A 14,870-nucleotide genomic window follows, 5' to 3' on the forward strand; every position below is an offset into this window, starting at 1 on the left:
TGCTTCCAGGAGAAACAGATTTAGCCGACTACGGTTAGCAAGCTGCAAGCGGAAAGTCTGCCCATCAGTCACACAAGTTATCCTTTCCATTTCCTTGTGTTCTGGAAGCACAAGGAAATGCCTGGTGTTTGTCATTTCCATATTTGTCAGGAATTGACAAATATGACGTTTGACTTTGGTATGTATGAATGAAAACAGAAAACAACTTGGGCTTGAAAAATACAGATACGGAGCAGATAGACCAACAGGCTCCATAGATGCAAAATACCAACCCCCAAACAAACTCTTCACTTGGAGTGTCATGTTACCAGTATGAGGGCGATGGCAGCCGCCCGTAGACGGTTAGGGGAGTCTCCCGTCCTCGTCAGCAAATTAGGTAAGGTCTGCTCCAAGCAGTGGGTCACCTCAACCCGGCCGAGGCCCAGAGCTGGGATCAGCTGGCTCAGCATCAACCGGAGCAGCTTCAGCGAGGCGTGAAAAACCTGAGGCGTGAACTACACAGGTTAGGCTTAAAACTTTGTGAGCTATTTTTAAAAATCACCTGGTAACGACACAGAAAAACTAGATGTCTTAAAGAATTATTAACTTGAAATAAGTTAAATATTTTACAGCTGTGTTTGGTATTTATTTATTTAATAAAAGCTTAAAAGGAAGGAAAATGAAAAGAAAAAAGGCAACTAAGCATTTAAATAATGACTATAAATTCAACATTTCTCTGCTTTTTAATGTCGATTCACACTGCAGATTTAGAAATAAAAAATTACTGAAATATTATATGGAAATGGCCAACCAAAGAATCAGAATAGTATCAGGGACAGCAGTGTGCGTAAGAAAAAGACTTTTCATTGATCTTTAAAGGCGTTTTCTGGATCAGTGTGAAATAAATCAGTGCAATTATACTTACACCGCCCTTTACGTCACCATGAAAAACTGGAATCAGCTTCCACAGAATGGATACAAAGTCAAGCTCGTCAAATTTCCTGCTTTTAACAAAGCAGCTTGTGTGAAATGTTTTGCATGTGGCACAGAAAGTATGTTGACGGCATGAATGTGCATAAAGCCTTTTCCCGACAATGTGATGCTTAAACCAAGAAGTTATGGAATTTATTGCAAAAAAAAATTAGCATTACAGTGACTTGCCTTGGGTTGGGAAAAAAAAATATTACAGAATGTTTAACAACCCAGAAATGCAAACAGCATTTCTTAAAACTCTGTCTCTATTTTAATATTTTCCTATAAAAACTACACTCCCCCATTATTCCTGCTAAGTGGCATTGTTCTGCAAGAACGTCACTGTTTATAGTGCAAAGTAGGGCTGAACGATACAGCTGAAAAATATACCACAACGTAAGTGTTTTCCATCAGTTGAAATCAATAATTATTGATTAATTTTCCGTCTTAAATACCTGAATTGCCGCCAAACTGGCAATGTGACTCTTCCTGTTTTTTCCAGTTTCCTCTGGAGCTGCTGTACACATTTTCTCCTTTCACTCCACAGCTTTTTTTTTTTTAAGCAGTTATGCGGCATGGTGCGAAACCTGAATCAGCTGCTGCTCAAGTTACTCATCAGGTTGTTGCTAGGTAACCAAAGAGCAAGCCAGTTATTTGATGCCACTCACGTTTATAAGCCATGAGACGTTGAGTGGCTAAAGCCTGTCCTCTGCCTACATCCCCCAGAATGCTGTGCGTTTCTGAAACGGAGTTCAGTGAAATTATTGGATATATTATCGATTGATATTGATCAGGTGTCTGACGCGATATGTATTGTTATTGATTTATTGTCCAGTCCCAGCGTAAAGGCAGAAGTAGCTACTTCAACCAATACACAAGTATGTTTTCAACAATAACCAGTTCTTTTTAGAGCTTCTTAAAGAACTGAAAAATGTCTTTAATGACATAACGTTTATCTTATAATCTCTCGTAATCTAGTATCATCTTTTTGCCCCCCTCTCCTGTCTTATAGAGGCTTTATAATACTGCGTCCTGCCCAACAAATCCACCAGCAGCCGCTTGTGGAGCATGACCGATCCGGCGACTCTCATCTTTGCCACGCGGAGTTAGAAAAAGGAGGGAGGGGAAAGACAGATGGCAGACAGCAGAGGTGGGGTCTCTGCTCCAGAATCCAGTTTTCCTTTGGTGTGCACTGCTGGCAGGCTCACCTTCTGACCGGGTTTTTGGGGAACTTTAGAACCTGGTTAGAGCTGCTAAGGCCAGTATACTAGTAGGCGCATTTCTAACAATTATTAATGTTGAATAAGTAACATTATTTCAGTATTTTTATATACATTTAGTCGTAAACTGGCACTTAGTTTGCCAATTAACGAATCAGCACTTTGTTTTGTTGTGCAAAAATGATTGTGTGGAATCTATTCAAATAATGTAGCCCTCCTATTAATATACAGCCTGTTAAGATACGGCCTTTTCTATGATCCACTGTCTTTTAACAGGGTTGCACTTTGTATCAAAGCAATCTTCTTTAAAGTAAATTGACTCACAGATGAAACTTTATCCAGAAGGGCCTTCTTAACCAGAAAGACTGCCGCTCTGATCATGTTTCTCAGCTCATCTTTGGGCGCTGCGGCGCTTACTTCCAGAAGTTTGTTGTGCACAGTAAGCAGCGCGTCTTCTCTGTAGCACCAGGTCTTAGAATATGCACCAGCCACCTGAGGAAGCATGTTTCTCATTAATATCATTGATACACTGCACCTTATCCATAAAACATATGCTTTTCGTCAACCACATCATACAGCGGTACCCTTTATTTTAAATTAAATGCATTTCTTCACGGGAATGATTCAAAAAATTCAGCTGATGGGTAACAAGGAAACTCCAGAAAGAACACAAAGCAATGATAGCACCCAATGTTTTGAAATTTCTCTCATGTTTCACGTTTTATGGATCTTTCTTACATCGATTATAATGCACTACATACACCATGGATCAAAATCTTAAAATGGAAAAGAAAAAAAAAATTACATATCACGTTGCTGGATTGTAAACGCAGTGTATGCTTGATCATCAAGCTAATCAAATGTTTAGGACCATAAGCCCTAAAAGTACCAAAACAGAAGTGTCAAAAAAAAAGTACTCGTTAATAAGTAAGCTCCCCATCCTTTATAATCAGAAATCATTTTAATGAGAGCTTCATGTGAATGATTCCAGAAGGCAGGAGAGGTCTTATCGTTATTGGGCTGATGTCAGCATCAGCATCATGTACAAACTTTGACCGTAAAAACTTGATTCTGATTTCAAAAACCAGCTGAAGCCTTGTAAGAACTATTACCTCTTAAGCTTTTGTCACCGTAAAAACTTCCAATATCCCATTTTGAAAAGGCAGCATGCTGCCGTTCGGATGTATTTCAGCAGAAACAAGCAAGCTGGTCAGAGAGGAACATGGACAGAGCTAAATACAAGGGAATCCTGAAAAACTTTCCAGCTGGCCAAAATGTTTTCCTTGCTTTCCTACTTTACCTTACGCACAAGTTTGTGTTAGTCAATCACACAAGTGATAAAAGTGATAAAAGTTGGAAAAGCTCAAAATCTGAATATTCTTTCAAGGTGCCATTCTGGGGGCGGTTTAAAAACACCAAAGCAAGTTTTTCTCATCAGCTAAAACTAAAATGGTCACTGAAATTTCTGTTACATCAGCCCATGGCTGAACTCATGACGTTCTTACCAGGCTCTCTCCAAAGGCCTCAACAGGAAGGCCGGCCTCTCTCAGAGCCTTCTCCGTCAGGGGCTCTGGCTCTCCACTCAGGTCAGGACCACGTGGAGACCTTAACATGTCAGATTTAGGGGAGTTCCCTGCTGATGGCGCCTGGATGCTTTCCACTGCCCTATCTTTTCGCTGAAGTGCCGGCAGGGGCCTCTCATCATAAGGCACGCCGGTGACCTGTCAACAGAAAGCAAAAACATAAACATTTCAGCTGAAATGTTATGCCTGAAAGTATTTTACCGTTTGATTTTTGTCCCTCATTTTCTACAAAATGAAAATATTTTAAAACCGAATGCATTTCTCAGAAGCCCGTCTGTCTGGAGGCTTAAAAGGTCAAAATGTAATCTCTGCAAACAACAACTTTCACGTTTGAACACCGGAGAGACTCAGTATCATTCAACATTCGAACAACAATGACCGTTTGCCTCCCTCGATATAAACCAAAGCTCGAGCCAGAAAGTTCTACATTTTGTGCCTCTGGGCCAACTGGCAGCCTACGGCTTAACAAAAGTCTCAAAGCACTGCCTTGAGGCCAGGCTGGCAGCCGCCAGAGTCAGCCAACTGTTGCACGCTTTTAATTAAATAGTGAAACCCAAACCTGAGCAGGTCTGGTCTTAGAAGGTGGTGAGTAAAGCATAAAGGCCTCTGCTGGTCATAATCTCCCCGTGTGCTCTGGGTTCAAGCACTGCTCAGGTTTAGTTAGGAGACATGTTCCAAAGGTGCTTCTGAGCTTTGGTATGTTTACAGGAATGTGTGTGTAAAGAAGAAAACACCGCTGGATTATTCTAAAGAAAACACTGATCCTCTTAGGAAATGGTTTCATAGGGGATTTTTTTTCTAGAAGCTAATTAACAATGTGGCTAACAACAATTTCGATGTGGAAAAATACTTACGTTAACGCTGGGGAGGGAAGCAGGGGTGACAAACTTGTCGGGCTGACTGGTAGGTGTGGGTACAACAGTCTGTGTGGCTGTTTGCTGATTATGAGCACTTAGTTTCTTCCCATCCTTAATGTCATCTGTGGACAACAGGGGATTGGTGGGGGCTGAACCATCAGCAGGAGAAGGCAGAGGAGGTGGAGGACGATGAGCCGAGGTCAAATTTGAGGTCTTGGTGATCTGATGACACCATGAAAGAGACAGAATCGTTTATGGAAACTCTAAAAGCTCTGTGTCCCATCACAATCCACTGGTCTCGACTGTGTAGCTGGTTAATTGCTTAAGTCTGACCATTGTCATGTCCAGCAGGTTGTGAACTTCCAGCTGTTGGTAGACGCTCTTCCTGTACTCGTCCATGAGCTCCTTCTTCGTCTTGGCCAGGTCATAGTTCTCCTTTTCAATCGCACATTTCTTCTCCACATCATATCGAGCCAAACGCTCTCCAACCTGGAAGAGCCCAAACCACCGTGAGACTAAGCATCTTTTCCAGCATGTTTATAAAGTTCATAAAGAGAGCCGGTTTTTTATACAATGCAACTGGTTTCAGATTGGATAACTATTTCATTGTACAGTTAGACATTATAAAAAGCATAATTAAAGCCTACACAGTTTAGCCCAAAAGTATTGATACCCCTGGTGGATTTAGATTTAAAATTATTTTCAGTCAACCAAGAAATTTCTTTTTGACAGGAAATGCAATCTGTCTAATGAATGCAAAACGATATAAGAAGGGAATTAAAAAAAAACATATTTGATCTACTTTCATTTGTAATGTTGAGTAATTTAGTAATGACCTTCTCAACAATCAATGGAATCAACCAAACCCGTTTTTTATTTGTTGACCAACTATTAGCAGGTATTATGCATTTTTGGTCACATGTCTTTGAGGCTGGAAGGACTCCTCGCCATCAACATCAGGAGAAATCTTACTTTAAACCCATTTCTTCCAAGGGTTTAAATCATTAGGGGCTTAAGTACCCCTTTCTCTCTTCCTAATGCAGCTTGAAACACTTTTGTTTTGCTAGTCAACATTGTATTTCTATTATTGTGTTAACATCTTCTGGTCTGGACCACATGTGGGTTGGAAACGGGTATCAAAATGGTCATAATACTTTTCCAGTGCTTAAAAATCCCTTTAATGAGACGACAGAAAGAGTGCTGGAGCGACAGGAGTGCTACTGGTGCCCCTCCCCCATCTTCCCTTGCATGCTGTCAGTGACCTGGAAGAAATAAGAATGCCACAATTCCCCCTAGCTTATAAGAAAGACAAATGTAGATGATTGTATGTCTCAATAGCCGCCAAGAAAACAAAAGAAGTCACGGTAAGAAAACAAAAGGAGCACCACTTGTCACTCTTTTTAGGGATTGCAGTTTTAAAAACAGAAGTAAATCAATTTAACTCAATTTATATATAAATTGTTATGAATTGTATGTCAATTCATAACATACAATCTCTAAACACTTTACCAAAAAAAAGAGTCAATTCAAACCAATCTGCATCAATTTCAACGGATCCTGGTTATTTAACAACGCAGTCAAGTTCAGTTTATGATTCAAATTGGTAAAAAGGAAACACAGAAAAAAATCAAGTCATTGACTTGCAGCATTCACTCCTCCTGGATGAGCATGTAGGAAATGCAGACAGTCACTCTCACTGCATTTCAGAGTGGCTTGTCTGTTAAGCAGCCAATTGCAGCTTAGCTACCTGAGCAGACAGCCTGACTAAATATCCAGCTAAATACTCTGTATCAGAATAAGTCTGTTTTAAATACCACTAATGAAACTGCAATAATCAGTGTTGAACTATATTAGCTGCACTAGCAATAATTGTTTCTCCTCAGTTTTAAATGAAACAATTTATCCTAAATGTAAGGTTTTTTGGGGGGTTTTTTTGCATTCATCATAATACTATGGTATTTTTAATGAAGGGCATTTATCACATTTTGAGAATCTTGTACTGGTTCACCCTTCCTCTGGACTTGATCAATAACTAAACAAAAAGATGTAGAGTACATTTTTATAGACGCTAAAACGTTTATCGTATGTTTTGCTCTACATCTTACTTGGTCCTGGAATAGTTTTTAATTTAGGTATTGAGACAGTTTCCATTCATTATATTGGAATAAGTCACTAGATTGTGCTCAGCTGTCCGATGCATCTTACGTTTTTTAATGTCTAACTTAAATTCAAATGTCTCAGATGATACTCCAGCCCTGGCTCAGAAAAAAGAAGCAGGAGTGCCAGATATTAAAACCTTGAGACTTACAGTGTGGAAACTCGACAACAGCTTCCAGTGAGTTGGACATGAAATTTCTGCGCATGGAAATTCCTTCGAGGTGAATAAAGTTGCTAACGAGGTGCCAGCCGACACGGTCTTCACAGGTCTACATTCAAGCCTCACTCACTACAAGAAGGATCGGTTCTAGATGCATCTGAAGAAAACGTTCAGTGAGTCTGAGATTTTAGGAGTTCTGTCACTCCTGGAGACACACATCTCTGCGCTTCTTCATTTGTAATCGTTTTATTTCTGAAAAACGCTCCTGTGATAGCAAACTGAATTTTTGATGATGGATGAAACGGAGCAAGTCAGTTTGTTGTGTGTTTTATTCATATATCCTTAGATGCTACATAATGGATAACTCCGACGTCATGAGGGTGTGACGACGGGGGATTTTCAGCATGACTAACTTGTGTCCACAATGCTAACGTGCCATGCTAACAAGCGACTAGTACTTGTAAGACTGCGTGTTATCTGGTTACAAAAGGCCTTTCAACTGGGAGTCGGACACACACTGGCCAGGTATCCTGACAGCAGCTGTCGAGCTCGTTAAGAATTCATGGTCTGCATGGTAACGCTGAACACAAAGGAGGACTGTAGCAGGTATCTGAACAATGTTTAACAGCTTCTGTTACAAATGGAGACAAAGTTGCAGAATAATTTAGATTTTGAGGAGACAAAACATAATGAGTTGATGTGAAAAGGTCTAGCTGGTAATAAGTAGATATAAATGATTTATTTATTACTTTAAAACATGTTTTAATTTTCTGACCTGTTGCTTAATGCAATACTAGGACTCTGTTATTGGTCCAAGAACATAAGTTGCACCACCAAGGTCTGATGTCTTTGTGGCGTACAACAATAACAATGATGCAGTTGGACAGTGAAAATGATTTTCTATAAATCATTTTCTAGAGGTAAATGGAGCACAGATTATTCCACCGCTGTTCTTCCTCATTCTGTTGCTCCGCACCGTGTTGGAGATTATCCTTTCTCCTGCTAGGTCCATAGTTTATGAGGTTGAAGAGTCAGTGAGTTGAATTCATCAATTTCATTTATTAAGACCAAAATGCAGCATTGGCCCATCACCATGCTTTCCTTAAGGCAAATGGGACCTAGCAACAGTTTCTGATTCCTTTGGCAGGCCTCCATCTAAGCTATGCCCTAAAGAGGGCGTTCCCTAGTGTGTCCTTTCCTTAACCTTAGCTGTTTATACACCTACGTGCTCATGTGTGTGTGCGTGTGTTTATACGACTATGCAAATAGCTAAAAGAGAGAGAAAAAACACAGAATTACTTATTCACAAAAACTGCCTATTGGTTAGCTAAAAAAGCTTCTTTTAATTTGCTAAATTCTATTTATAACAATCAAAACAATCCAGAATCAATGGATAAAGTTAGAATTGTATCATACTAATGTTATATTACTGTGAAGAAGTGTAAAAGTGTGTTGCTTTTCTGTAAAAAAAAAAAAAAATGTCCTGCAGCTTTCTTTCAAATCTTTGTTTTACTGTCAAGATATTTTCCCTCCAAGCTCTTACACTCTGTGAATTTCATGCCTACCATGCTGACTGCATTACGAATACTTCTTCTACTTAATGTAAAGGGAATAAAACGTTTTTGAATCTACCTTCTGAAGGTCTGCGATGGCTTGCTTCAACTTCTTGGCCTCCTCAAAGTTCTCCTGTCGGACAACGGCTTGCTTCTTTTGGTCCAAGAGACGAATGATGTGAGCGACCTCCGGGTCCTGGTACATGTCGAAGGCCAAATCATCAAATTGGGAGATTGATAAACATTTGCTGAATGTGAAAGAAAGCATGAAAATGCATGATTGGAGTAGGAATTCAGTTTACGTTATTATCAATTAATAGCACTTTGGTGAAGAATGTTAAAAAAAAAGACTGAGATCACTTGTATAAAAAGTTGCATCTCCACAGGTAATATTGCCTCGGTAATCCCGCAGAGATTAAATTTATGATCAAAGACATGCAACAACACCATGAGTACTCATAGAAAATGTATTTATCATTTTATATAGTAAATTATTCTCTATTTGACAGGATTGCTTGTTGCAGCGCTCTGATGTAAATGTTTTTTCTGTACTTTATTTGTATCACAATCCTCAGAAGGCTTCTGTACAATTCTTGATCAAAGTATGTAAAAAGAATCTAATTGTATCATTTACACAGATTAAAATGCTAAGAAGTAAGTATATCTGTATATATTTCAAAGATGGGTTTTGTTTCCTCGCACAAAAAACTATCTGCATTGTCCTCAAACGTATGTGACCCTGAATGGCTTACTGGTCTGGTTGTCTCCCAGACTGAATGGTTTTGGTGGACTGTGTTATTGTCACAAAACAAAGAAACCAGGGTTCAACGGCCGAGTCTCACCCCATGAAAGTCGTGTCCAGGGCAGCTTCCTGCTGGGTACTGTTGAGGGACAGTTCAATCAGCTGGTCTCTGCTTGGCTGGGGCTAAACAGATGGACAAATTACACAAGTGGATTGGCTGCACACTCATTTCTGTATAGTGGAGGGCTAAAGTTTGAGCTTTCCCCGTCATAAAGAGCCCTAATTTAATCCAACAAAGAGTTTAGATCAAACCCTGAGTGTCAAACTCAGGATTTAATGCATAAGGTGTATTTACGGATTAAAGTTCAGCCCTAAATGCAACTGAAAATTTGCTGAGTTACTTGAAAGAAAATTTGTTGAATTACTTGAAAATTGGCGTTCACGTTACACCATGACATTCCATTCAATCAGACTGAGCATGTTGAATGGAAAAATTATAAAACTCTATATGGGAAAATCTGATTCCCAATGCAAACTCAAATGCTCCAACTACATCAAAAAGACGTTTTGCACAGTACCGACTCAATGGGACGCTTTTCTTGCTTTACATGCATTTGTAACAAATTTTGAAAACAATGCATTTTGTTGCTTCCACTGCGCAATTATGGACTGCCTTATCTTGGTCAAAATAAACTGAAGTTTGTGGTTTTATAAGAAAATCTTCGTGGCATAAAAATATTTTTGAAAAGCTCTGTTGGAACACACACTACTGCGAACACATAAACACACACATAGATCCCTACTCAGTCCTTCAAATGCGTTGAAAGTTAATAATTATACAAACAAACCAGCGTTTGATGAAATGTTTCCGATATCTCAGCTTAACAGCTGCTGTCATGACATGGAACAAAGTTTATCGTCATGCAGCACTTCCTGCTGGCTAGACAAAAAGTTAGAACAAGAACTTTCCAGTAAAGCCTTAAGTGACATCAGGTCTAGTCAAAGTGGACACTTGCCTACAAGTTTTTGAAGGCCACCGTTTTGTGTGAAGGAACATAAAGGAAAAGATTGCAATCGCTTAATGTCAAGCAGAGGAGCGTGTTGCTGTGTCAAAGGCGTTTTGGTAACACTTTATTTGGACGGGAAGTGAGTAAGACTAACGTGACACAGTCATAAACATGACATAACCTGTCATGAACATGAAGGAAGCTTTATGAATGTCTATGACTGTTGTCATGATGTGTTATTCGATAAATAATGACACTTTTAATGCAAAGTTGCTCTAAGTGCCAACTTTGCATTATTTTGTAAATAATGATACTTCAACACTCTTAAAGAAAGGAGTGCTGACATTAGACAAGGTAGAGATGAGATGTTCTTAATCAAATTTAGTTCAACCAAGAAGTAAATAATCCTCGTTTTACATATCTACATCACAGTTTCAACATCCAGAACAAACATAAAGCAGATCCAGGAGACCCAGCTGTGGCCAACAGGCAAGAACATTGCAGTAATGAAGGTGCTCAGCGGGATTAGAGAAGCAACAATGCACGACTTGTTCACTGGAATCTGTGCGAGGGGAGTCCACGCTTTCCTTGCGTTTCTGTGTGTTATTGCATGTACGTGCGCGTGTGTGTTTTAAGGCAGTCTCGCTCCTCCAGGAGCCATCAATCTGCAGGACTATCTGATTACACTCACCAACTGAAGGTCTCCTGTTTGATTACATAGTGCCCTCTCTTTGTGTCTCATTACTACACGGATGACATACATAAACACTTGTACAAATAAGTTTGGGCACTTGTGGAGTTTAGTTGGGCCAGAGCCTTAACTATATATATATGTATATATATATATATATATATATATATATATATATATATATATATATATGCCTATACCAATGTGACAATAAATACTTTGAAAATTGAGCCAAAATTATAAATTAACTCATTTGAATAGGTCGTGCGAGCAGGATGTTGGTGCGTCCCCGTCACCAACATCCTGCTTTATTCTGTCAATTATCTGCAGCTATTTCAGCTTGTGAAAACAAAAAAGGAATATCTCAAACTTAATGGCTTCTGCTGTTAAGTTAAAAAAAGAAAAAGTGCTAAACTGACCAACATTATGTTAATGTTATGCAATAAAGTATGAAAGAAAGATTTCTTAACATTGCAAAATTAAAATTTGAAATGTGTCACGGGTTTGGTCTAAGGTTGTATTTAAAAAAAAATCTATTTAATCTGCCCTACCAGTCAATGGTGAGTCCAAAGTCAGTCCAACATCCCCCCCTTCTGTTGTACAAATGTAAATTCACCACAGATAGAAATGAGGAGACTGTTCACTTACCCCTGTGTGATGTGCGATGCTATCCAAAGGATCTCCCAGAACGTTAATGGCGACCAGTGCAACCTGAAGAAGTCAAATTTATTGACATCAGTTTGAGAAGAATTAAAAAGTCATTTTTTGGGAATTTTGGCTTCAAATGAAACACATTGAACCATTCTCCACAAATGAAGGAAACATGAACAACTAGTGAATCTTCCCAGGAGTGATCCACCTCCCAAAATTACTCTATTAACTCGTTACTGAGGTTTCAAAGAAAAGCAAAATCTTAAATACTGCAGGCCTCAACTACTTCAGTTAAGATCAGTAAATCAGTCTTTTTTTTTTTTAAAAAAAAACGAAAAAGATACTGTGCAAAAAAATGTACCAAAATGAAAACCAACCTGAAGCAACCCCAGTAGCTTTGTTTCTGATCTGGGAGAAATGCCCCAACAGATTACCTGATTGTAGCGATTGTAACGGTTGGCATGGTTCCTGTGGAGGGTTATTCTCAGATATGTTCCGATGGCATCAACGTGGACCGACTTCAGCTCCCGGGCTTTGAAGCCCGTCTTCTCGTTATCCGATAAAGACACATACCTGTTGAAAAAGTGCAACTGTTATTTTAGATTAGATCATACCTTGAGCAGGTGCTGGAGAATACAAATGTCAATTTATTTATTTTTTTTCTCAATCATTCAATCAATAAATCCATTAGAATTTCCCAGTGAGTGACCATCGTGTAATACTGATGTGATTATCCACATTTACTGTGGTTGAATGGTCGCACAGTTTTCATATAATATTTTTCCAGACTTAATTTTAAGTAGTTTTTATAACACTTTGAGTAGAAATGATTCATATTGGAACATGGAATTGGTTCTGTAAATCCTGAAACCATGCAGTGCTGAAACGGGCTCTTGATTTTCAGAGTGTGTTTAAGGCCATTTTACAGGTTTCTTTGCATCTGGACTAAATTAGATCAGTGCGATTGCACAATATCTAACACCTACTTGCCAAATGCATCACCTGTGATGAATGCAGATTCTTCAAAGAATAGTTCATGGACATTAGTGCCTTTATTTTGTTGGTAGAAATTCCAAAAATCACCAGTTTTAGTGTGTTTATTTATTTATTTATTTTATTTTTGGCATTTCAACATGAAAATGGTCTGAGTGAAAAAAGAAGGACTGCAAAATTCAGGAATCTTCCAAACTATGTAAAAATAGTGCATGCGCAATAAAATTGTCAGAATTAAGCCTGGTAAAGTCTGAGGTCTTACCCAAGTCTGTGAAACTGTCCAGGGAAGCCTGGAGGGCTGGCTTCAGGCAGGCTGTCACCAACATGAAATTCAACCTTGGCTGGGATCATGTACTGGTGAGCCAGCAGTTGCAACTTTCTTATTCTACATCTCTCCACCAGTTGAAGGGTGAGGTGCTGAGGATACGAACACAGCCTGCAGAAATTTTGATACATATAAATATTAGGCTCAGTTTAAAAGGTAGATTAAAGAGCAACTTGAGAAAACAACATGCTATTATATAAATAATAAAACCATATGTCAACATATTTTTAAGAAATAAAACTGTACTTTTATTCTTCGCTCTTTATATATAAGGGACAACTCTATTCAGAATCTACTTTTAATTGTTCTAAATCTTAAATAGTAGACATAAGGGGTTTTATTCAGCAATCAAACCAAGAAAATAGATTTCTTATTTACCTTTAACACATATAGGTACTGTTAAAACTCGTTTTAAAAGTAGATAGATATAGCAGGTCAAGGCCAATTTTATTTCATAGGGAGCAAAAGATGAGCAAGGTTTCTGAACCCATACCGCACTATCAAAATCTAAGGTTTATGCTTTAAGGCTTACATTGCTTCAATGAAAAATACATCAGAGATTAACTACGTTTCTGAAAAGAGACCCCCGGTTTAAATTACCTGCTGGATCTCCAACCACTGACAGTGGGTGCATGTACCATCAGCTCCTTGGCACTGAAATTATCCTCATGACTTGAAGAGGTGACCGCAGTGAATTCCGTCTTCTTGGGCATTCCTCTGACAGACACGAAGATATTTTGCTTATTGTTGTTCAAAGGAGTTACTAAAATATAAACAAGAAACAGTCTAAACCTGCACGTGTAAAGTGTTGGTTGAACAATTCTGTTGGGCTCAAATAATTAACATATTTCAGTTAATTTCATAATTGTGTAAATACATTAGAAAATATAAAAGAAAGACAACTTCTGGGTTGACAGGAAAGTGTATCCAGCTTGTCAGCTGCATACCAAAACGTGACATTTACATGCATAATTTCTCTTCATGAAGGCAACATAGACTAGCTATAGATAACATTGTTAAACACAATAAACGGTACGTTTTCGCTTACTTTAACGTGTTAAAATTGTTTCATCTGCAACATAGCAAACGTCATCTAGTCTAACATTACCTGTAATGTACAGAAGACTTACCCGGCTAAAATGCGAATAAGACGGACAGTCGCGAGTCTTTATTCACAACTCGTTGTAAGCGCACAGCTAGATGCATAAAGACCTTCTTTTGGGGGTTTTGGAGACATCTTACCAGCAACATGACCGTGTAAATAAAGGATCGCACTCCCATCTCATCTCCATAACCACCGATGACAACACGCTTTTCACACATGCGCAGTAGGTCAGCCTCAAAGGATTCTTCTTCCTACTCGCACTTCTTCTTGAGATCTATTGGCGGTAGGCAAAAAAAAGAAGTAACGTGAGCATTACTGACACCAACCGGTAAGGAGTGTGTACTACGAGACAAAAAAAAAGAAAAAAGAAAGAAATCTTTATCCTATTATACAACTTACACTGTTTCAAAGAAAAATAAATTATGAGGAAGCAGAGCATATCTCCCGACTATATGAGACAGTCGGGAGATATGCTCTGCTTCCTCAATGTCAATAATGTCTAATTTAATTTTCATATTACTAAGGTTCTTATTTAACTTGTTTTTCTTAATCTGGTAATTCAGTGCTGACCGTCAGATAAGGCTTCTCCACAACCACATTGATGTTTCACTATCAAAAATAATGAACTACTTAATACTGTGTGTCCAATTTGTTTTTATTGATCTGTACAGCACTTTAAACTGCTTTTAGTATGAAGGGTGCTTTATAAATAGAATTGACTGATTATTTTCCAAGTAACTTATAAATAATAGTTTTCTAATGCATATAAAACGATTCTGTTATCAATAGGCACATGAAGTGCTGATGTCCATGTCTAATGTCAAAACAAGTAACAAGTTTTTACTAAATACATAATCTTGGTCCTCGAGGGCCGG

The 14,870-nt window shown here is 38.6% G+C and overlaps 1 protein-coding gene across 1 annotated transcript; it reads right to left on the reverse strand.

The window, feature by feature from the left end:
• Positions 1 to 19: 19 nt before the first annotated feature.
• On the reverse strand, positions 20 to 14,451 carry LOC148158192 (centrosomal protein of 104 kDa-like). The gene is made up of 12 exons (XM_088006832.1): positions 14,021 to 14,451; positions 13,491 to 13,607; positions 12,828 to 13,001; positions 12,007 to 12,145; positions 11,570 to 11,632; positions 9,324 to 9,406; positions 8,561 to 8,729; positions 4,945 to 5,100; positions 4,609 to 4,833; positions 3,677 to 3,892; positions 2,496 to 2,663; positions 20 to 482 (listed from the first exon to the last, which is right to left on the reverse strand). Exons 2-12 carry the CDS (start codon positions 13,601 to 13,603, stop codon positions 300 to 302), a joined length of 1,689 nt encoding a protein of 562 aa, XP_087862958.1. The 5' UTR covers positions 13,604 to 13,607; positions 14,021 to 14,451; the 3' UTR covers positions 20 to 299.
• Positions 14,452 to 14,870: the final 419 nt, after the last annotated feature.

Source organism: Poecilia mexicana, unplaced genomic scaffold (assembly GCF_051168715.1).
Source record: "Poecilia mexicana isolate PSO_F unplaced genomic scaffold, ASM5116871v1 scaffold_7, whole genome shotgun sequence".
Classification (NCBI taxonomy): Eukaryota; Metazoa; Chordata; class Actinopteri; order Cyprinodontiformes; family Poeciliidae; genus Poecilia; species Poecilia mexicana.

What these genes read in the sequence shown, in the direction of transcription:
- LOC148158192 (XM_088006832.1), bottom strand. Translation starts at nt 13,603, where the DNA reads ATGCCCAAGAAGACGGAATTCACTGCGGTCACCTCTTCAAGTCATGAG. An exon ending in GCATCGCACATCACACAGGG is followed by an intron (nt 9,407 to 11,569) that starts GTAAGTGAACAG and finishes CCATCTGTTTAG; the next exon opens with CCCCAGCCAAGCAGAGACCA. An exon ending in ACCTGCTGGACATGACAATG is followed by an intron (nt 4,834 to 4,944) that starts GTCAGACTTAAG and finishes TGGTGTCATCAG; the next exon opens with ATCACCAAGACCTCAAATTT.